The sequence below is a fragment of the Euleptes europaea genome, chromosome 2, assembly GCF_029931775.1.
Source record: "Euleptes europaea isolate rEulEur1 chromosome 2, rEulEur1.hap1, whole genome shotgun sequence".
NCBI lineage: Eukaryota > Metazoa > Chordata > Lepidosauria > Squamata > Sphaerodactylidae > Euleptes > Euleptes europaea.
Genome location: NC_079313.1, coordinates 116,520,863 through 116,543,995, shown reverse-complemented (window position 1 = coordinate 116,543,995; position 23,133 = coordinate 116,520,863). Strand labels below are relative to the sequence as shown.

Below are 23,133 nucleotides of genomic sequence, written 5' to 3'. Positions count from 1 at the left end.
CTGCAAAAATGAGTCAGTGATCTACAAAAGTCATATATCTATATATATATATGTATGTATATATAGTACAACATCTTGAGATCATATTTACAACACTTATTCACAAATAATTCCCTCTTCAGACTGCAATGCCTTGCCTTGAATTTTCTTCAGTTTAATGGCAAAAAGATGAACAATTATTGCTCAGATTTATACATAAGAGGCATTTTGTGCAATATTAATTTACACAGGGTTTGAAAGGGGGCATTGAACGTACTTTTTATAGCCATCTTTTTTATTTAAGATATTGCATTTACCCATTATGTTCAGCATATTATAAAGTGCACACAGCTGCACATCAATATAGAAATATTTACCATGATTATATTTTAAAATTTCTCTGTAACCCTTCGGCACCAAAAGGTAAGATAACGGATTTTTGCCCTGCCTCTTGCACAGAGTTTCAGAATCTGCAGGTAAGAGTAACAGTAGCATACCTGTTCTGAGAGGTTTTGGGGTTTTATTCTCCTTTTTAGATCAAGGGCAGAAACTACTACATTCTGTCAGAGGCTCTGACTAGAGAACTCAGACTATTGTCGAGATTTCTTCAGGCACGTTGGTCTGCCTACAGTTAAGGACTTTGGATAGCAGAACCAGTACACAGAGAGTCTACCAACTGCTTTTACTCAAACACCATTGTTAGAGGCAGAGTGCCAAGAACAGTATTCATTTGACCATTCTGTATACACCACATCATACAGTAACAGGTACTTCGTTCCCTCCCCACCCCTCCCATTCATAACTTATATAGTCACTTAAGAATATCTTCATGATACGTTGGGAAAAGTGGTATTTCCATAAGGCCTGGAGTTGTTGACATGAAGTATGTGCACACGCTTCTCTGCTATACTAGTTCATCACCATCTGCCTACTGGGAGTCTGCAGTTGTAGGTGTCAGCAGTATTTCTGCTGCTGCAAAAAAAGGAAGAAAAATGTACACAACTTTACTTCCCCATTCAGAAAAATGCAAGCTGAAAATACAAGCTAAATATAGGGCACTGATACATGTTGCATTAGAGTGAGAGCTGTTTTATGAGGGAAAATGCACCTTTACTGAGTTTATGATTACTGCCTCTGAGTCCAGGATTCAAAACTGTTATGGATTCCTTGCGATTATCTCGAGTTGTGATTCTGTATAGGTTAACAGACAACAGTTATTCCACTGCAGGCTTCACCACTGGGGTTGAAAAAGCCAGTGACAACAGAGAAGCCACCAGGCAATGGAGAACTGAAAGGCTTGGGGGGGGGGAATGTCTATTACATTTCTATCTAATCATTTCTCCAAGGAGCAAAAACAGGCAACAATATCATACAGGTGGGGAACCTGAAAGAACTTGCAGGGGGCACCTCGTTTCCCCCGTCTCCCCCTCCCTGCACTATTTCCTGCTTTCCTCCTCCTGGTATATAGTCACACACAAAAATGTCTAAGCTGTAGAAGGCTTGGCAATTCCTTGGCAATTCCTCCTCCTGGTAGCATCTCCCTCTGCTTCCTTCTCTCCTTTCCACATACCATCCTTCCCTGCCCCCTTAGTCTTGAGCTCTATTTATTATTTGTTTATAACCTCACTTTCTTCTTGACAGGGACTAAAAACAGCTTATATCATTCTCCTCCATTTTATCCTCAGAACTACCCTGTGAGAAAGGTTATGCCAACAGTGAGTAACTGGCCCAAGGTCGCCCAGTTACAGAGTGGGGATGTAAACCTGACACCACAGTGGTTTCATGGAGTGGCTGCTGTCAAATGGTAGTGAATCGTGCAAGTTGTGTGGTACTGATTCTTTTGATGGTTGCTACTGGACCTGGTCCCAATGAATCCTCTTCCCTCCAGGGCAGGGGGGGAGGGGAGCAGCGTTGGCCTGTGAGGCTTAAACATCCTTGGAAAGGGCAATGCCCCTCCTCCTTCCTTGAAGCCCAGGCCTTGAAGGTTGGCAATATTGTTGCAGTTGCCTAGCAACCCTGACAACAGCCACTGAATCTGAGAGGGCATCAATGTCTTAAAGCTACAGAAGCTGCTTCTGTCAGTTGGGAGGTTTTTAATCTCCACCCCCACACACAGATTTCATATTTTTCTGCAAATCAGGGGCTTTCTCATACTTGTAGAAAGATCTGGCTTCCCTGCTCAAAGCGCCAGTCTTTGGACTTGTATTCAGAGAGGTTATGTTGACTATTAGATATACTGATTGACAAGTGGAGCACTCAAAAGAACTTGAGAGGGGGCATCTTATTTTTCCCATCCCCCACTTTTTCATCTTTCTCTTCCCTGAAAGCCCCATAGGCTCTCCCTCTTTTCCTACTTCCTTCTCTTTTTCACATCCACCAACCAACCTACCCTTACCTGCATCCCATCTTCAGTTTTCTCTCCTTCCCTCTCCTTGGTAGCCTCTACCTGGGAAAACTATCACCCAAGTTGTGTGGGACCAGCCACTGGGCCAGGCCCAGTTGTACAGTGGGGAAACCCTCATTTTTTCCTTCCACACACGATTTCCTCTTTCCCTTCTCCTGGCAACTCCATATCCTCACCTTTCCTTGGTTCCTTCTCTTCTTCCCACCTACCAACCAACTTACCTTTTATATGCCCCCCATATTCAGTTATATGTATTATTTATTCATTTATACCCTGACTTTGTCCACAACGGGGACCCTAGCAGCTTACATCCTTCTTTCACCTTCAATTTTATCTTTCTAACAACCCTGTAAGTTGTTAGGCTAAGAACATTTAACTGGCCCAAGGTCACCCAGTGAGTTTCCATGGCAGACTGGGGATTCAAGCCTAGGTCTAATAGAGTCTGAAACTGTGACCACTACGCTGCACTGGCTTTTGTGGGTGACTGTTGTTAAACAGTGGCAAGCTGGGCCTGAGAAAGTTATGCAAGTCAGAGGGCAGAAAGTTGTCCAGTGGATGGTCCCAGGGCCAAAACAACCCTGGAAAGGGGCCCTGCTTTTTACTGACAGAAACCAAGGCTGGAAGGCTTGCCAATACTGTTACAGTTGCCTGGCAATGGCCACTGACAGAGCTTGTTTCTTGAAGCTAAAGACATTGTATCTATTATTTGGGGGCAATTTAACCCCCTGCCCCAAAAAATCTTATTAAAAGATTTCAGATTTTTCTGGAAACCTGGGGCTGTTCTCAGGTTCTATGGGTCTTATTTCTGGATTTAAGTATCCACAGATGGGGCCACATTGAGAATTAGATATACTGATGTATTTTCTGAATCAGGAGATAAAAAGTTGAAGAGTGTCTCTGGATTCTCTGGTGCTTTGAGGGGTTGAGCGATAACATTTGCAACTAAAAACCAGTTATTAGAGTCATTTTACCTGGTCTGGCCCCATGGGTATTCCTGACATAGGCATTGCATTTATGTTAATTTGTCCCATGTGACCAGCACTGCCATTCATGTGCATCATATTGTAGGTTGCAGGGTTCCCTGGATGACTGAACTGCTGCTGTGGAAAAGAACTAGAGAACACAAAATTGACATATCAAAAGGCACTCTTGGTCTATATAGTCCATCTCTGTATATATACATTCCCCTTCAGTCAATGGGCATAATACAACAACACTGGCAATAGATTTCAACATTTTTTTCACTACTAGCATCCTGATCACCTTTGATACAGAAGGCTTCAGGTATGCTTCTACACTACCTGTTCAGATGTATTAAAATTTTAACTTGGAGATTTGTTTTAAGATGTCTGTTTCCTAAAATATCTTGCTCCAAGCCCTTATAATTGACAATTCCTTGCTAAAGTATCTGCGTCTTTAGAATCTAGCTGACCTTTGTGTTTCAGTTGAGCACAGCAGTCATGTACAAAACATAGCTAGGAATTACCAAGCTTCTTTCTGGCCTTCAGTAAGCCATTTTTGCATCAAACTAGCAAAAAAGGGCTTTGGATATCCAACATACAACTATAACGGCCCCTTTAAAGGTTAACAACACCTTGAACTTAATCTGTTGTTCAACTGGGAGCCAGTGCAGCTGGAGGAGCACTGGTCTTATGTGCAATCTCCATGGGGTCCCAGTAAGGACCTATACCGGTGCATTTTGGACCAGTTGAAGTTTCTGGGGCAGCTTCAAGGGTAGCCCTATGTAGAACAAGTTACCATAGTGCAAGCTGGAGGTGACAGTTGCATGGATCACTGTGATTAGATCAGAGCGGGACCAATAAGGGACCAGCTGTTTAACCTGGCAGAGATGGAAAATCACCATCCTGGCTGTATTTGTTACCTGTGCCTCCAAACAAAAGGAGGTGTCCGGAGTCACACCCAGGTTCCTGACGATGGGAGTTGCTATCAATTGCACACCATCAAGAGTTGGGAGCTGATGTCCCAAACCTGGATCGTCCCGGTCCAGCCACAGAACCTCTATCTTTGATGGATTTAATTTCAGCCAGCTCTGTTTCAACCAATCCACCACAGCCTTCAGACACCTGGACAGAATATCAGGGACTGCACCCTACTTACTGGCCATCCATCAACAGATATAGCTGGATGTCATCTGCATACTGATGGCAACCCAGCCCAAAACTCCGGACTAGCTGGGCAGGGGGGTGCATATAGATATTATAAAGCATTGGGGAGAGGATTGCCCCCTGTGGGACCCCACATACCAACAGGTATCATGATGAAACCCTTTTCCCTAGCGCCACCCTCTGTCCCCGATCTTGAAGAAATGAGGTTAGCCATTGAAGGACTGTCCCATGCAACCCAACAACTGCAAGGCAGTGGTCAATAGATCATTGTCAACCATGTCAAATGCTGCCAAAAGGTCGAGCAATAACAGCAGCGCTGAACTGCCTCAATCCAGCTATCTACAGAGATCGTCTGTGAGGGCAACCAGCACTGTCTCCATCCTATGGCCAGGCTGGAAGCCAGACCAAAACTTGTCTAGAGTCGGTGTCCTCCAGGAAAGCCTGAAGCTGTTCTGCTGCTGCTCTCTCAACTATCTTACCTAGGAACGGAATGTTGGACACTGGATGGACACTAACCTCCCTTGCATCTAATCTCCCAAATCTGAAACGCCACCCCTAGATGGGATGCTGTTCAGAATGCCTCTCAGAGAGGCCTCTCTATGGACATAACCTCAGATGGGGGAGAAGTTCAGTCCATGCTTAGATGTCCAATTTTCAAATCACATTGTTCCTTGATAAGTTATTGCATTTACTGTGATTTCACCAAGCAAAAAAAAACGTGACTAGGCCACAGTTCCTTGGTTAAGTGAGTATGTTAAAAATTTAAATTTTCCACAAGAAATGGGGTTTTTTTTGGTTATATGTCATCATCAGCTCTGACGTGGAATCGAGACAAATTCTGTCTTTGCACAGAATTCAGATCCTTAACCTGCATTCTTTGGTTCATTTAAAATGGTCCCTGTGTGGCACCCCTGGGCTTATTTTCAAACCACCAGCTGTGTTCCTGTTCTCACCTGCTCCTGGCCATGCTTCCTGATGGCCAGCCCTTCATCTCAGGGGACTGATACATTGCGGCCGCCTGAGGGTGCTGCATCATCGGATTTTGAGACGGTCCAATTCTTTGAGCCATCATGGAATTTGGAGGGCTTGATACCCTGTTGAAAGATGGATCTGGCTGCTGGTTCATTCCTTACAAAGCAAATGAGATAACAGATTTTGGTTTATTTTCAGCAGTTGTTGTATTAGCTACTTTTGCTTATAAGGAGAAACGACTTATAAAGAGGTAATACAGCTGTGAGAATGAAAAGAGCAAGATAATTTTTTAAAGAAGAAAGCTGAGAACTACTACATTATAACAACAGATTGCTGTAACGGTATTGTGCTACAGTAATATAGACATTCCTGATTTTTTTTGTAAAAGCTCCTGGGGGGAGGTAGCTGCAGGGGGCTGAGACAAGGAAAGTGCAGGGAAAACTGTGTGGGTGCTCTTTTGCAAATAAAAACGCCTCCGCATTCAATGCAGCAAGAAGTACACAGAGAATCGTTTCCATGTGGAAGCAGTGCTGGAACAGTTAGTTTACTTTATTTGTTCTCCTTTTGCTTGTGATAAACTCTTGACCTTCAGTGAAAAGTAAAGCATTTAGAGCCACAGACAACAGAGGCCAGAGAGAAATGATACTCTTGGGACAGAGGTGATGGCACTCAGGCTAACTGCACCTTGGATACCATCTTAATGCTTCAGAGATCCAAAATCTCATAAGAACACCTTCCACCAGTAAACCACTCTGCTTTCCTTCATTTCATTCAGTCCTGAGGATGCTGCATCATTGGATTTTGAGAGGGTCCAAACAAACAAAGATTTGGTCATTTGACCAACTCCCGAGCCCAACTTCATTATTACAGCTATGACATAACAATTCTCTTTTAGCTTAGCTGGCTACCCAAAATAACCTCCTTGTTCTTTACTGTTGTATTTTATATCCCGAGTCCTTGATGTGAGTTTTAAGATGTAACTTGTTAACTCGCGTCAAGGATCTGGGATGGAAAGAAATAACAGGAAACAGAAAAGGTGGAACAAGTACCGTAATTCGCTGGGTAGGAAAACTGCTGGGGCGGGACTGGAGCCATCGGAGGGCCTGCGAAAGAACCGTCCATGCTGCCCGAGGCCGTGACGTTTGGAGGGGGGCTGAAGGCCTGTTGTTGCTGCTGCTGCTGCTGCTGCTGAATCATCATTGCCATCCTTTGCTGTCTGATGTGGTGACTTATTAGCTCTCTGTTTCGCTGAGCCACCATCTGAGCATTAAGGAAGCCTTGCTGTTGGCAGCCCAACATTAAAAAAACATGCACACACATTGGAGAATACAGAGAAAGAACTATTAAGACTGAGACACCAACCATGCTTCAGTGTATAATGCTCATAACTAGCAAAAGAGTGTATATGTTAAAAAGTTCTGTGGCAGATGAACATTTCTCTCTTACAAACCAGTTGTACCCAGAATCTGCAGTAAACCACGGGCTGGTATTGCTGCACTAGTATGCATCACAATCTACACACAATGCTAGACCAGCATCGAGAAACTAGCAAGTTGCAATTCCTTGTGTGCTGGAATGCTCACAGGTCAAAACCATAAGCCAGTGAGCCTTTTTCTGATACAAACTCCTGGACAATTTTTGCCTACCCATCGCTTGTTCGTTCATTCATTCAATCTAAACATTTTAATGCCACCTTTCCACCCAATCAGGGTCCCCAAGGTAATAGACATATTTATACCCCAACTTTTTCCCCAGAGGGGTACCCATAACAGGGTATACATCATTCTCCTCTCCTGCATTTTATCCTCACAACAATCCTGTGAGGTAGGTCAGGCTGAGAGTACGTGACTGGACCAGAGTCACCCTGCATGTTTCTAGGGCAGAGTGGACATTCGAACCTGGGTCTCCCAGACACGAGCCTAACACTCTAACTACTACACCACACTGGCTTGCAAGTGAGGTTTCAAAACAGCAGTTATACAGTAATGCTAGAACTCCTTTTCAGAGATTCAGAAAGAGGCCAAGATACATAAAGAAGGTGGTGTGGAGAAAGAGACAGGAATCATAGAATTGGAAGGGACCTCCAGGGTCATCTAGTCCAACCCCCTGCACAATGCAGGAAATTCACAACTACCTCCCCCCCACACCCCCAGTGACCCCTACTCCATGCCCAGAAGATGGCCAAGATGCCCTTCCTCACATGAACTATCCAAGGTTACAGAATCAGCATTGCTGAATGTGGTAGAAAGACAATGGCACAAGGGGCTGTAATCGTATTTGAAATACTGCTATGTAGCTATGATGTAGGTATCCACAGAGCCAACAAAGACTCACCTGTGACCCCATTTGGGGAGGCATAACAGGCCTCATCACCGACGCACCACCAGGGTTGGGGTTCTCCATTTTAATATCCAATGTCTGACGCGTCTGATTCAAAAACTTAACGAGAAAACCATGTAAACATAACTGCTTACGAATAAACATTTCTGCAAAAGTCATGCTGTAAATACAACTCCAAGTAAGTAATTATTTTGAAGCCCTGCCCAGTGAGTTTTACCCCCACTCAAAATGTATACAATTAAAATGTTTATGTAACACAATCTACATTAGATAACGGTTATTCCTATTAGAGATGTGAAGACCTAGAATAATTTTTTTCCCAATGGATAACTGTGGATTGTAGGGGAGCACTGAAAACTACTCGGGAATATGTGGGATGCTTTCAAGACTTTATCAAGAGATACAATTTGAAGATTTTTACGTAAGGCATTACATCATAATTCCTATGTATATTTTCAGATATGTTTATTAACTATAAATAATTTTATCAACAATTAATGTGTTATAATTTGTTTGATATGTTAAAGAGCTCAGAGTTTTCAGAGATTTATTTTGATCTCTGTTAGGATGATCTTACTATCTTGTATTTTTAAGATTTTGCATTTTTTTATTGAGATTTGTTGATTGATCATTTATTGAACTGTTATGAGCCGCCCTGAGCCCTGTGACACAGGGGAGTGGCAGGTATATGTCTAAAATAAAGAAGAGTTTAACTTGGGATCTAAATATGCTGGTAGCCCTACTGTGACTACAAGACTTTTCTGCCCAAACATACACACACCTTTGTTTACCACAAATCTGTTTTCTAATTTCTAATTTTATTCCCCCTACCTTTCAAATGGCAAAACAATACATGTACTAAGATAGTACAGGGTGCAGATGTTCGTGCTCCCTTCTCAAGTACTATCTGCAATTTTGCTTACAGAAAAGTATGACTTTTATACTTGTAATTTCAATAATATTAGTTTTTATACATCTAAGTATTTGTTTTCATCATGACATAATTACCAGGAAAAGTTTAAGTTTTTTTAATCAACCTAAAACCATAGAGAGTATAATGTCAGATCAGCAGTTCCCAAACGTTTCAGTATGGTGGCCCACAAGCCCAAATTTTCTTGGTATGGTGATTCATCCATGACTGGTGCAAGGTTTTTTGGCGCTCTAGGCAAACTATTACCTTGGCACCCATCTAGTTCAATATTCCATTTGCGACAGTGGCTAACCAGATGTTTTTGGGAAACCAATGGATATCTCACAAATCTTCTCTCACTATGAACTGAAGGAAGTAACATTCCGACATAAACGGCCTTCACATATGAAGATTACATTCCGGCCTTTGGCCATCCTCTTCTTCTCCAATACTCCCCCCTAAAATTCTAAAAAAACTCACTCTAGGAACCATCAGGACACGTTTTACTTGCTCAACCAATGTATATACAGTGAAGAAGAAAAATACCAACTAATGTATGACATGGAAGATACTGTTTCCAGATACAAGATGTTGGTTTCCAAGATATAAAAAGAGAGCAATGGAAAGGCCAGGGGCAGGCATGAGGGAGGGCTCACCTACAACCCACTTGCAGAAGCTTCACAACCCACTTTTGGGTCCTGACCCACAGGTTGGGAAACAGTGTAGGGGTGGATTCCTTAAACTGGATATAAGAAAGACAGGACTGGATCCAGCAGAGGGCACTGACAGTTGCCCATCTCCCCTCACCCCCCCAGCAATCCTTTCTGGCCCTGGGAAACTTTATTGCTGGGGTCACAGGACCCCCATGGAGTAATGTCTCAGGAGGCAGAACAGAGGCAAAATTACTCCTTCCTGACTCTAGCGTGAGCAGTTTCACCAGCAGGAGAGAAAGTAAGGAGCGATTTCACTCTCCACACTGCAGCCTCTCAACCTGCATGGCTGTTGCTCCAAATGGGTCTTAACTTTCCCAGGGCTGGAGATGGGAGAAGGGAAAGCCAAAAAGATAGGCAACCTTCACATGGTCCTTGCAACAGATGCCACTGGGTATACAAAGCAGCCTTCATGCTCTTGAGAATTGGCATGTTGGGATGAAAGGAAGTAACAGTGTTCAAGTTCAGTTTATTTACAGTCATTTGACCAGCAAACATCAGAACAAAATTACAATTTTAAAACCTCAACTGAGGATCTCCATATCTCACTGGCTACATAAAAGAGATAAAAGCATCTGTATCTTCTAATAAAAAATTAGCAATAAAATCATCCGAATTGCTAACATTCCCAAAATGTCTGGTGAACACAGGTAAAATCAGCTTATTTCTAACCTCTCTATAAAATTCACAATGTAATACAATATGTATAATTGTCTCAATTGAATTAAAATTGCAGGGGCATAATCTGACCTCTACAGGTATATGCTGAAATCTCCTGCTGAACATAGCCAACGGAAAGGCCTCTTGAGAAGGCCCATCGAAAACTAGAAAATGTAATGGTTGTTAAATAGGAAGTAACAATGTGCTTCAGCGTAGGTGATGCAGTTCACTAGTTTGCTCTGTTATGAGAAAAAAAATGGGTTACCTGCTGCCCTTGAAGTCTTTGCTGGAGCTGCATGCGAAGTTGCTTTGGCGCGTTCGTTCTGGGCCTCATCATGCTGGCTCTGGGATGCATATTTTGCATCGGGAAATTGTTCTGTGGGTTCATTTGATTCATCACAGAGTTAAAGGACGGCTGCTGGCCCTGTATGGCAGCAAAACCCGCTGGCATTGCTGCCCCCTGCCCCTGGTATGGCTGACCGTACACGGGAGGCTTCTGGTCAATCATTACTGCGGATTCTTGGCCATGAAATGATTCTTGCTTGGGTTCCAAAGCTTGCCCCTTTAAGATAATGATGATGTGAGTTGAAACTACATATGCTACAACAACTTATTAATAAAGTTAAACAGAAGAGTTTTCTTAATATTGTTTGAGAATGTAGGGGGGCTTTTAATGGTGTCATTTTGTAAGGAAAAAATTAGTGTCCTCAAATACAATTTGGGGAGGGGCTGTGACTCAGTGGTAGAGCATCTGCTTGGCATGCAGAAGGTACAAGGTTCAATCCCTAGCATCTCCATTTAAAGGGACTAGGCAAGTAGGTGATGTGAAAGACCTCTACCTGAGGCCCTGGAGAGCCGCTGCCGGACTGAGTAGACAATACCCGACTTTGATGGGCCAAGGGTCTAATTAAGTATAAGGCAGCTTCATGTGTTCAAATACAATGCGGGCCTGGAAAGGCATGGGTGAGCATAGGAACCACTACTGGCACCAGTTCCAGCACCTGATATCCTTTGAATACTGCCAAAATAATCCAGGAATCCAGTAAAAATGTCAAGTTTAACTGTTTGTTTAGGGAAATCCCATGTGATATATAACTGTAGACTCCAAAAAGCACAGGGCCCTGAGCTTTTTGGGTTAGCCTATTCAGAACTGCATTTATCGGAATCCATCTTCCGTCAGCAACTTTTGACAGTCAAAAGCCTCAGTCACTTAGAGGTACTTAACTATCACCAATTATTTGATAACATTACCAGGAGAAAAGTTACACCCATCTAGACTTCTAGATTAGAGTACTTAGACTGGATGCATTAGAAAATACCCCCATTCTCCCCTTACCCTTTTTTAAAAGGTCACAGAAGCACCTTGCTTATATCATGTAATGTCATCATAGCCTGTGGATCTAGTAAGCTGAACACAGCCTACTATTAATATATGGCAGCCCATCAGGAGTTTGTTCAACCTGCTGTTGCTATTTGCCTGGGACTGCCAGTAGTCAAACATCTGGCAGGCCATAATACACACCTGCCGGGCTGTGTACAACTTGAGAGCCCCTGTGTTATATAAAACCAAATTCTCTTACTCAGAGAGCAGAATATACAGATGTAAACTATTGCATGAAGTATGCGGAGATTAACCCCCTCGCCCCACCCCTGAAAGATCTGGCTAATAAGGACCTCATGAGAACTGGGAACTTACTTGATTTACAAGATCAGGAATCCCTAAGGCTCTATCAATTTCTTCCAGGCTGGTGACATCTGTATTACTCAGCAGCATGTGAAGTTGGTCTAGAAGAGCCCTTTCATCACTTTGGCCTTCGACATTCGGAACATTATATAAGAAATCATCCAAAGTATTTCGAACTAGCGGTCTAGAAAAGTCAAAATGTTACAATTACTTTGTTACTGAAATCTGACATCATCAGTTATTCAGCTCTTCACCCTCACAGACCATGTATGGCTAGATGGCCATCTGTCAGCAATGCTGATTCTATGACCTTAGGCAGATGATGAGAGGGAGGGCACCTTGGCCATCTTCTGGGCATGGAGTAGGGGTCACTGGGGGTGTTGGGGAGGAGGTAGTTGTGAATTTCCTGCATTGCGCAGGGGGTTGGACTAGATGACCCTGGTGGTCTCTTCCAACTCTATGATCCTATTTTCCTACTGGGTCCAAGCGCTACCTAAACAGTGAGATGCGAGCATTATCATCTGGCAAGCAGGCAGAATTTAAAATAAAATTCTCTTCACCCAACCAGACTCTTATTGACCTTAACAGGTATTAGGCTAATATTCAGACATTGTTTTTTAAAAGATATCAAGTTGACACGCGCATGAACCAGCTTCTCCCCTCTCTTCTTGGACAGAAACCAACTTCGGTTCCTCTGGTGTATATATGCAGCCACATCACTTTGTTAAACAGTCAGTCTTAAACCAAGCCCAGAACCAGGATTAGAAACCTAGTTTGTGCAAGGGCAGATGGAGGAGAGCTAAGCAAGACACACAAGCGTGGCAGCAAGCTGGGCTCCTACTGACGCCTTCAAGTGACATCTGAATGCAGCCCTGACATGCATCCTCATGAACATATCCAAGGCTACTAAGTCAGGAAAGATAACAGAAAATGATATAAAAGTTGCCTTGTTGCATCAGCCCAAAGATCTGCGTAGTCTAGCATTCTGTTTCCTACAACGGCCAGGCAGATGTTTCCACTTGTTCACAAACAGGAACACAGTAGAGAGATCTAACCCTTTTTTTTACTGCCAAGCACCTAGTAAATATACTGTGTCTATTCGGAACTCATCTTACAGAGCAGCGAAGTTTCATGCATTTTTTCTTAAAGGAATTGCATTGTTTCTCAGAAGCACGCTTATTGTTCACAAGACGGCTAGAAGAAGCCTACAAGGATTGGGATATTGGGATATTAGTCACACTAAATCACCATGAACCCCTTACTCTCTTTCTTCATCTCATTTTGTAGGTACCTTTTGTTTTAAAGTTGACACAAGGCAGACTATTGAAAGCACACAGATTTAGTGAACTACAAAATATTTCATAGACTCACAGAGTTGGAAGGAACCACCAGGGTCATCTAGTCCAACCCCCTGCACAGTGCAGGAAATTCACAACTACCTCCCCCACACACCCACAGTGACCCCTACTCCATGCCCAGAAGATGGCCAAGATGACCTCCCTCTCATGATCTGCCTAATGTCATAGAAACAGATGGCCATCTAGCCTCTGCTTAAAAACCTCCAGGGAAGGAGCACTTACCACCTCCCGAGGAAGCCTGTTCCACTGAGGAACCACTCTGTTAGAAAATGTTCTGTTAGAAAATTTCAGAATTCAGTGAATCTTGGGCTGTACAATTATGAGGTTTTGAATATTTTGGTGATTTGGTGCATCTCCCGTGCATCTTTAATAGTCTGCTTTGTAACATCTCCCGTGGAAGTAAAAAAAAAGGGGGGAGAGTGCATCCAGTGAAACATTTGCAGCCCCCAGCTTGGGTGCTACCACCCTCTCTTGTGGTCTTTAATACTGGCAACAATAACAGCAATCAGGTAATACTAACATGCTTATTGCGCTGCAGACAACATAGTCAACATTAAAGCAAAAAGGAGCTCATGACCTACTTGTAGAGTCTAAGGCTTCCTAGAGTACTCTACAAGGTCAGAATACCATGAAGTAAAGAAAATCGCACCATAGTTTCCCAATACATTTCTACAGAACAGGGAACTCAATCTACTCAGTGTTCCTCCTATGCTCTGCCGCGACAGATCCACTCATCCGGCAGAGCCTTCTACAGGTGGCAGCCAGCACATGGACAAGATCAACAAATGCCTGTGCGTGTGCATTCTCAGTTGCGAGCCCCACCTCAAAAATTGGCCTGTCTGAGGAGGACAGGAAGGTTCCCATGTGCCTGTTCTTCTGCAAACTATGTAAAACAGAATGGTTCAGGGGGGCATTTTTATAAAGGTCATAGGGCTACATTACAATCGAATGGTTCAGGAAGGTGTTTTAATAAATGAAATGGGACTGTGAACTACGCTACTGCATGTAATATGTATTATCTGTTTGCTGTATATATTAGCCTGCTCTTACTGCACTTTTTTCTGCATAGTTTAATACTTAATGCTTTGTTTCAAATATTAGTAAAACAAATATGTCCCAAAATAAGGCTGAGCCTTTGACTAAATAATTGTTGTATAACATCAGTACATTGTCAAACAGCTAAAGACTTTACAGTAACTTAACACACACCTTTTCAAACCACATTTTAGTTTTACATTGGTTTGATCAAATATCTTAACAATGTAGACAGAGGCCAAACAATAAACTGGTAACCCGTTAATGATCCATCTTGTTCTGAGCCTTGTCATACCTGGTTTGTGAGCCTCGAGGCCCTTGCTCCATAGATAACATATTTTCTGGCCATGCACTTGACTGGTTAGATGGTCCTGGATGTGCATAAGGATTTCCTCCCATACCAATATTAATATCATTTGGTCCTTTAAAAAAACAACAGAAAGCACATACTTATTTCCAGGGTCCATTTTGCTAGGCAGGGAGAAGTTTACTCCAGAGACCATATAAACATGAGGAGAAACAGAGGACAAAAGGGGGAGGGGAGCATCCAGTGAAATATTTGCAGCCCTCAGCTTGTATCCTGAGCCCTTCAGCAGTCATTCAAGCGGCAAACTGAAAATATCTGGGTATTCTCCCCTTCTAATACACCCCAGCACAAGTTCCGCCCCCCTCCCGAAAGAAAGACTCTTTCTCAAGCCCAGTACTTCCTGGTGAGTGGATTCCAACAAATAAACAAGCGCTCGTAAGAACTTACTCATGTGGATCATTTGTTGTTGGAGCATAGATCTGGTGCCCGGCATGCTGTTTGACCTCATGGGCAAACCAGGCATGGACCCTCCCATTGTGGACCTGGAAAGCGATGGGTTGCAGTCTGGTCCTGGCCTGGCCACCGGAGCCGAACCCGTCGGTTCCATCCTGCTAACCTTTGGGTTCTGCAGGTTCCAGTCGCCTCCGGAATTCTGATTCACAGACACATTTCTGTTTGAGCCACCTGTAAAAATTAGCACACTTAAATAGATTGCTTCCTTTTGAAAAGTACGAAGAATGCTTTGATACCACAATCATTTTTACATTTTATTTTTCCCCCCCTGCCCCCGCAAGAAAGGGCCAAACGCACTGGGCTTTTCAGCACCCAAGTTCCAGAAATAGCCCCCACCTGTAACAGAATCATAGAGTTGGAGGGGACCACCAGGGTCATCTAGTCCAACCCCCTGCACAATGCAGGACATTCACAACCATCTCCCCCACTTCTCCCAAAGATCTAGGACACCCCACCTGGAGCAGCCTGGGCCTACTCCCAAAAGCAAACATCCACAAACCGCAACTTCCCCATATGCTCACACAGGCCACTTTGGATCCTAGCTATATTTTCCCCCTTTTGCTACACCACGTTAAATATAAATTAGATAATTAAAAAAAAACTTGAATTACGTTTTTAATACGAGGCGTGAACTAGCCCAATAAAAACCTTGGCCAAAACAGGCTAGCACAATCAAATCCTCACAACTATTCTTGTAGCTAAGAGTTGGATCCATCTTATCAAACTACAACGTTAAAACATTGTACAATGTTCGGTTTCACATTATGATGTTTCTAAAGTCTCAAGGTTTCAGAGTTTTCAGATAAAACAAAAAGCTATTTGCATGGAAATTCACAAACCTATATTCGCTCCAAAACTGTCCTGATTTTCAATCATTCTTGGACTTCCAGCTATCATGCTTTGCTTTTGTAACATGGAAAACGCATTGACATTTCTTGCAGACGGGCTTGAGCCCACAGATACAGGACTGTCTAAAGACATGGCTCTGTTGAAAGGAGGACGGGCGGTCTGCACAGATTGCGGACTTCTCATACCTGTTAAAGAAATGGAAATGTATTTGCAACCATAGCAAGAAGAAACTAACCTACTGTATGAATGTTTACGGAACATTTAAAAACACTACAGAGGTTTACAGCCTTGAACACATACATTTCTATTGGAAAAACAAGAAGAAGAGTTGGTTTTTATATGCCGACGTTATCACTTTAGGAAGAATCAAACCAGCTTACAATCACCTTCCCTTCCCCACCCCACAAGAGACACCTTGTGAGGTAGGTGGGTCTGAGAGAGTTCTAAGAGAACTGTGACTAGCCCAAGGTCACCCAGCTGGCTTCTTGTGTAGAAGTGGGGAAACAAATCCAGTTCACCAGATTAGAGACTGCCACTCATGTGGAGGAGTTGGGAGTCAAACCCAGTTCTCCAGATAAGACTCCACTGCTCCAAACCACCGCTCTTAACCGCTACACCATGCTGGAGACTACAATGGTATGCTTTTTAAAAGATCTGATTAAATTCCTCAGAAATTCTTCAGTTGTCCAAATACAGAAGCAATGTCTCCGAGAATAGCAAAAAAAAAACCTTTCATTCTCCTGGCTTCTGCACACCTTACTGTCAGTTTCTTTAACAAAGCCACTTTTGCAGCTCGGGCAGAGCAATCCTAAGGGGGGGGGGTGTTGTTGAGGGGCACCCAGGGACGGCTCAGCCATGCTGCCTCCTGAGTGGTTTACTGCCCCAGAGCAGCAAGCCAAAAATGTAATTTTCTCAAAACCTTGTGAAACGGCTCCATTCAGTTTCACAGGGCTATGCCACCCTTTTTGCAGGCACATCTTCGTACTGGCAAAAGGGGGCGTTCCCAGGGCGAACGGGCTCAGGGAGCTGACTGCGCCAGCGTGGTGTAGTGGTTAAGAGCAGTGGACTCTAATCTAGAGAACCGGGTTTGATTTCCCACATGAGCGGCGAACTCTAACCTGGTGAACCGGGTTGTTTTCCCCACTTCTACACATGAAGCCAGCTGGGTGACCTTGGCCTAGTCACAGCTCTCTTCGAGCTCTCTCAGCCTCACCTACCTCACAAGGTGTCTGTTGTGGGGAGAGGAAGGGAAGGAGATTGTAAGCCGTTTTGCTTCTCCTTAAAAGGTAGAGAAAATCAGCATATAAAAACCAACTCTTCTTCTTCTAAAGTCAGCCCCACCCCTGGGAACACCCCCTTTGGCGCAAGCCCTTGCACTGGAGAAATGCAGCTGTGGTGGCTGCACCAGTGCCCATGCGTGGCGCTGATGTGCGGCTCCCTAGCACTAGCATAACTGGCCCTGCACCGGCACTACTGCTCACTTAGCCAGCACAAGTAACACCAACGCCAGCACAGGGAGTCATGCCAGCTCCTGCCACTCAGCCCCCCCCCCCCACTTTTCAGGATTGCTCTGTAAGACTAGAGAGTTTGTCAAATCAATGCAAAATCTTAATAGGCTTAACACTACCAATGTTCACTGTGCAGATACTGTCGCGGTTCGGGCCGTTAAGTGCCTACACTCTTAGAATGTACCATTTACTGAGAAATGGAGTTATCTATTCAGCGAGACACCACTAGACCGGAATCAACGGTTCCTAGAAACTTGTTATTGTTCCTAGGACATCTCTTGAACACGCCAATAAATTTATAATAATGGACAAGAGTAGAAGTATATATAAAAAACACATTTATTTACATTATACAATATATGCTTTTTGGTTGCAAAGCCTTAAAATATCATATAAGGATAGACATCATTAGTCTTAAACATGTTTATGTAGCAAGTAATCATTCACATTCTCTATGCCTCCATAAAGGAGTATTTTAGTCAGAATATACTCATAAAGTATCCTTAGTGCAATGCACCTTCATTCAGAATATAAGGTTACAGAAATCCTGTCAAAATATGGTTAATTCTTTGGAGAAAGATTTGGTTAGAAGCATCCTAACTTAAATAATTCAAAACATCATAACATTTCTGTACAGAAGACACACTATACCTTGCTGTGCCTATCTGTGTATGTGCATTGTGCCTATCTCACAGAGTACAGAAAGTTTCCTTTCCCTTCAGGAACATTTCTAGTCTCTTGCTCTGAGGAGGTTCAGAAGTCCCTCTGTTAAGTAGAGGACGTTCTGACACAATCTCAGAGGTCTAGCTATTAGCCCTGTATTCAGGATGCTTCTTAGCATTGGTAAGCCAAATAGGCTTAGTTTGTAAGAATCCATAAATCTGATGGACTCTCAGTGTTCCAATACATGGAAAGATCACTGCACTTAGATTCCTATTCAAAGAATAGGAATTCTAAGGGTCTCTATCCTCTTCTAGGAATAGAGCAGTCTCACAAGAAGACTGTAAGTAAGATATGTTGAAATATCCAGATCTTGATAATTCAAGATATCTTTGAAAACTACTGTCCACGCAAGAACAGAGTTTCAATGTTTTACATCTCAAGCCTTTTGAGATGGAGGTGCTACACCAGACAGCTGCAGTCTGCCAGCCATAGAACTCTAAAGTGCCAGCTGTACTGTGGCTGGTATTTATACAATTTCTAGACCCATTAAGAGTGAAGAGTGTTCCTTTTCCCCTCTTCCTTAGTCTTCAAAAGGGTACCTTTATTCCCCTTTCTTATCCGATACCAGGAGCTCAGTGGCATCTGCTCCTGTCCTCTGATATCTTATTGTCCAAATATGGACATCCTTTCCTTTCACTCCTCTGTGCTTAAAGTATAAACCCTCATTTCTGAGGTACATGATCACGTTACATATTTAATTTCTATACCATCCTCTTCGTTAGGACTATACGCATTAAATGAGACTACTTAGAAATCTGTAGCACAACGTTTAACTATATAACTAACAGAACACAATTATAGCTGACACTGTCACTTTGCAAAGTGTTTTGTTTACATTAGTTAGCAGGTTTGCATCTGGCAAGATTACAGTAGAGCAAGGAAGCATATTACTCTTATCTTTGAGAGAACTATAATGCCTTTAGGCTATATTTTAAGCACAATTTCAGCTATTAATGCACTCTTAGTACATTAAGATATCTTAAGACCTTGAAAAGGCCAAGTATTCTGACATCTGGCAGCTGAGTCAGAAAGGTGACTTTTACGCTGCCCCTTCAAGGGAAAGCCAGAGTAACTTTAGTAGTTAGCTTTGAGAGAGCTAACCTTGAGAGTAGTCTGTCAGCCTGACACAGAGCTAGCCTGTCAGCATGACACAGACTTTCATTATACATTACACAAACCTCTGTATGTGTATAATGTGTTTAAGCTCTATATGGAATTAATTCTGCACATGTTCACAAGATACCATGATCATGTCAGGGCCTGTCATAATACTGCAAAACACACCATCAACTTGTTTGATAATTCCAATCTACTACAATGCACATAAAGCCCTTTACATGTATCTTCTGGGAAATTAAAAGTGGAAAAGAAGGGTTATACACATTTCATCTTATGAAAGCCACATATTCGATGTCATCGGAAAGGTGACGTTTACTTAATATTTACTTACCCAGTGGTGGATTTCCTTGACTCAAGAGTTGCTTGTTCCCCATATTATTCCCATTCATAGTCATAGGATTACTGCAAAAATCTGAGCTACTCAGATCACCCAAAATTGCATCTAAATTATCGACCAAATCACCACCCATCTGAAAAGGAAGAGGAAAAACTATTTAAACAGACAGGCAGGATTATTTTACTGATTTGGGAGGAGGCAAAAACTGGATTTTTAGTTTGGTATTCTGTACTCGTTTGATTACAGGAAACACTATCTCCAAATTAGGGATCCATGAACAGACTTTAAAAAATGATTTTCAAAGGCACCACTAGTTAACTGGCCAGCAGACTTTTAAAAAATTGAGATAATATTTTTACAAATGGACAAATCCATGTGTGGCAAGGCAACTTCTAAGAAGAGAGACTGCCTCTTCTGAGATAGTGTCTGCTGTGACATATACATGCATCATCTAAAAACAAAGGATGCTTTTTCATGGCTGTTTTGTTCAAATGTAAATTTATGCAGATCAAATGAACCGTTAAAAACTTAAATTATTAACTGGCCAAGACCTCTTTTCACGTAAGCATGAAAACTTTCAATTGCATTATTTCAATTATACCGGCAGCTGAAGGGCCACAGCTATAATGTTAACTCTTAATCACAAAGTTACACTCTATAAATAATACATTATTTAAACATGATTTAAAATTGTTTTGCTACAGCACGAATTGGACTTCAGTGGTTTGTCAGTGTTTAAGCACAATGGGTTAGATCCAGTGCAAAATTTCCACTTGTGCTAGAGCTCTTGCGCGAGTGAAAATGCAAGAAAAAAAAACCTGCAGTGGCTGCGTGTGCCAAGTCTAACTTATCGTATTCCCCACTCCTGTTTCTGCAAGATCTTGTGCAACCAATTTCTGGGCAATATAGTATATAGGTAGAAAAGCACTAGGTATTGCAGAAAACCTTACACAAGCAGAACTGTGCTAAGTCCGTTTATGTTTCCACTTGCATCCTACTGGAAGAAAGCGCAACGTTTTTCATTTCAAGAGATTATTCATATGGCGAATCATTAACCGAATTTCTACACAAAAGTTAGGACACTACCTCGTCTGTGGGTTCTGTTTTTATTTTAATCTCTTTATCTTGGCTCGAAGTAGGCATGGCGGAACTGCTGCACTGTCCCATTTTGCTGTCCAAACATTCCATTTTAGGTTTTATCTCTTTCGAAAGATCCTTTCCATCGTCCTTATCAAGCAAATATCTGAGCAGAGCATGGTTCTCTTTCTTTTTTGGACTCAGCTGTTCCTGCTTGACCACTCCTTCACCACAGGAAGCTGAGCTGTTGTTATCATGGTATGGATCTTTACCAGTGGCTTCTGCTGTGATTTTGGCTACTTCTGCCGGAGAATTACCATTCCTTAACAACTTATGTAAAATCTTATGCTTCTCTTGTATATTGGACGAAGACGACACCCCTCCTGAGGTAGAAGAGGAAACTCCTGAGGAAGGGCTGGTGGCATTCGTGGAAGGTTCTTTGCAACTAGAGTCCAAGGGGGAGTTTGACAGTGCTGAATGCCCTCTCTCCTCTGAGGAACAAGTCAGTAACTGAAGAAGTTTTTTATGGCCTTTGCTCTCAAGCGGTCCCCTTTGCTCCGAGCCTTCGAGGTTCTCCTCTTTGATATCTTTGTTACTAAGGGACTCCCTGTTGTTTGACTGACACATTGAACTCTCCACTTGATTTTGTTCGCAAAACAACCCAGGAGGGCTTTTAGAATCCTGGTTCCCCATTTTACTCGGCTGCGCAACATTCATATTTGGAGAATTGTCTAGTTTCGGTCCTGGTGAAGACAGCGTAGAAAGAAGGGAAGTTCCAACGCCCTCACTGATGGCCTGAAGAGCACTAAGCGAGCTGCTTGAAAAGTTGTTGCTGCTTGTGTTGCTGGCAGATCCCATTGGAGAGTGCACACCTATGAAAAAGAACAGAATTAACGCTGGAGGGAACTCACCTCTCAAGTGACACCTTTCAGTGAAGTACTTCATTTTAATAAATAATTTACTTTAAACATGAATGTTGTGAATTGCAGCCTTTTGAAAAAAGGTCCGGAGGATAGGCTAATTACGTTTATTGCAGAAAATACTAAAAAGAGTCTTATGGCATCTTAAAGAAGAAGAAGGGTTGGTTTTTATATGCTGACTTTCTCTACCACTTAAGGGAGAATCAAACTGGCTTACAATCACCTTCCCTTCCTCTCCCCACAACAGACACCCGGTGAGGTAGGTGGGGCTGAGAGAGTGTGACTAGCCCTAGGTCACCCAGCTGGCTTCATGTGGAGGAGTGGGGAAACAAATCCAGTTCACTAGATTAGCCTCCGGCGCTCATGTGCAGGAGTGGGGAATAAAACTCGGTTCTCCGGATCAGACTCCACTGCTCCAAATCACTGTTCTTAACCACTCCACCACGCTGGTTCTCTTAAAGATCTGAATCATTGTTCCATCATAAGCTTTTTTGCATCTGAGAAAGCAAACTCTGGTTCATTAAAACCTCTGCAGGAATAAAAAAATGCATTGGTCTTTAAGGTGCCGCAACAGTCTTGTTGGTTTTTTGCAAAGCCAAGTTTAAAACTACCTTTCATATTTTTCTGAGCACCACTGCTTTTCATGGTGAACAGAAGAATCACATTGAGTTTCAAACTCTGAAGACAGAGGGGGAAAAAACAGGCATTTACAAGCAATAGCTACCTGCTACAGGGGAAAACTGGTGTGAGTTCACTTTTGGGCTCCCGCGATTCCTAGGAGACATCATTAAATTCTGCTGACTGGAATTTAAGCCTGGGCTGCCGTGTGGTGGACTGCTCATATTCAATCCATAGCTATTGCTCTGATAGGGAGAAGACTGCATCTGTTGTCCAGAGTTCATTGATCCCATATTTCCGGGACCGCCATATCTAGCACCGCCCATCTGTCCCATTAGGTTGGGATCTCCCATGCCGTAGTTCCTAATCTGCATAGGCATGTTTTGCCCAGGTGACATACTCATCACACCACCGACTGAATTTGTGTTCCCCGTCGAAGGTGCTCTGATGCTCTGTCCCATCGGACTGGGATTTGGTCGATATCCATTTTGTTCTCTGAAAGTTACACACAGACAATATGAGAAACTGAAGAAGAGTTGGTTTTTATATGCCAACTTTCTCTACCACTTAAGGGAGACTCAAACCGGCTTACAATCACTTTCCCTTCCCCTCCCCACAACAGACACCCTGTGAGGTAGGTGGGGCTGAGAGAGCTCTAAGAGAGCTGTGACTAGCCCAAGGTCACCCAGCTGGCTTCCTGTGTAGGAGTAGGGAAACCAACCCGGTTCACCAGATTAGCGTCTGCCGCTCATGTGGAGGAGTGGGGAATCAAACCTGATTCTCCATATCAGAGTCCACTACTCCAAACAAACGCTCTTAACCACTACACCACACTGGCTCTCATTGACCTTCACAAATAGTGGATTTAACAACATCACCCTCCTTATACTTTCTTCCATTATTCAGTATTTAAGTCTGCTGTATCCTATGCTTTTTTTTTGTTTTACTCTTCCCAAACACCAGAGTAGGTAATACTAAACTACA

General features: G+C 42.9%; 1 protein-coding gene across 1 annotated transcript in view; it reads right to left on the bottom strand.

Annotated features, from left to right (window-relative positions):
* Positions 1-916: 916 nt before the first annotated feature.
* NCOA3 (nuclear receptor coactivator 3) overlaps positions 917-23,133 on the bottom strand; it is a 32,944-nt gene continuing 10,727 nt past the window's right edge. Inside the window, exons 9-21 of the mRNA XM_056867453.1 lie at positions 22,256-22,644; positions 20,621-21,483; positions 19,529-19,667; positions 15,838-16,032; positions 14,933-15,169; positions 14,474-14,600; positions 11,798-11,969; positions 10,367-10,663; positions 7,816-7,920; positions 6,531-6,762; positions 5,463-5,637; positions 3,355-3,496; positions 917-948 (exon numbers count right to left, since the gene is read on the bottom strand). Of these exons, the coding sequence (XP_056723431.1) occupies positions 934-948; positions 3,355-3,496; positions 5,463-5,637; positions 6,531-6,762; positions 7,816-7,920; positions 10,367-10,663; positions 11,798-11,969; positions 14,474-14,600; positions 14,933-15,169; positions 15,838-16,032; positions 19,529-19,667; positions 20,621-21,483; positions 22,256-22,644 (3,088 nt within the window). The 3' untranslated portion in view covers positions 917-933. The remainder of the gene's footprint in view (positions 949-3,354; positions 3,497-5,462; positions 5,638-6,530; positions 6,763-7,815; positions 7,921-10,366; positions 10,664-11,797; positions 11,970-14,473; positions 14,601-14,932; positions 15,170-15,837; positions 16,033-19,528; positions 19,668-20,620; positions 21,484-22,255; positions 22,645-23,133) is intronic.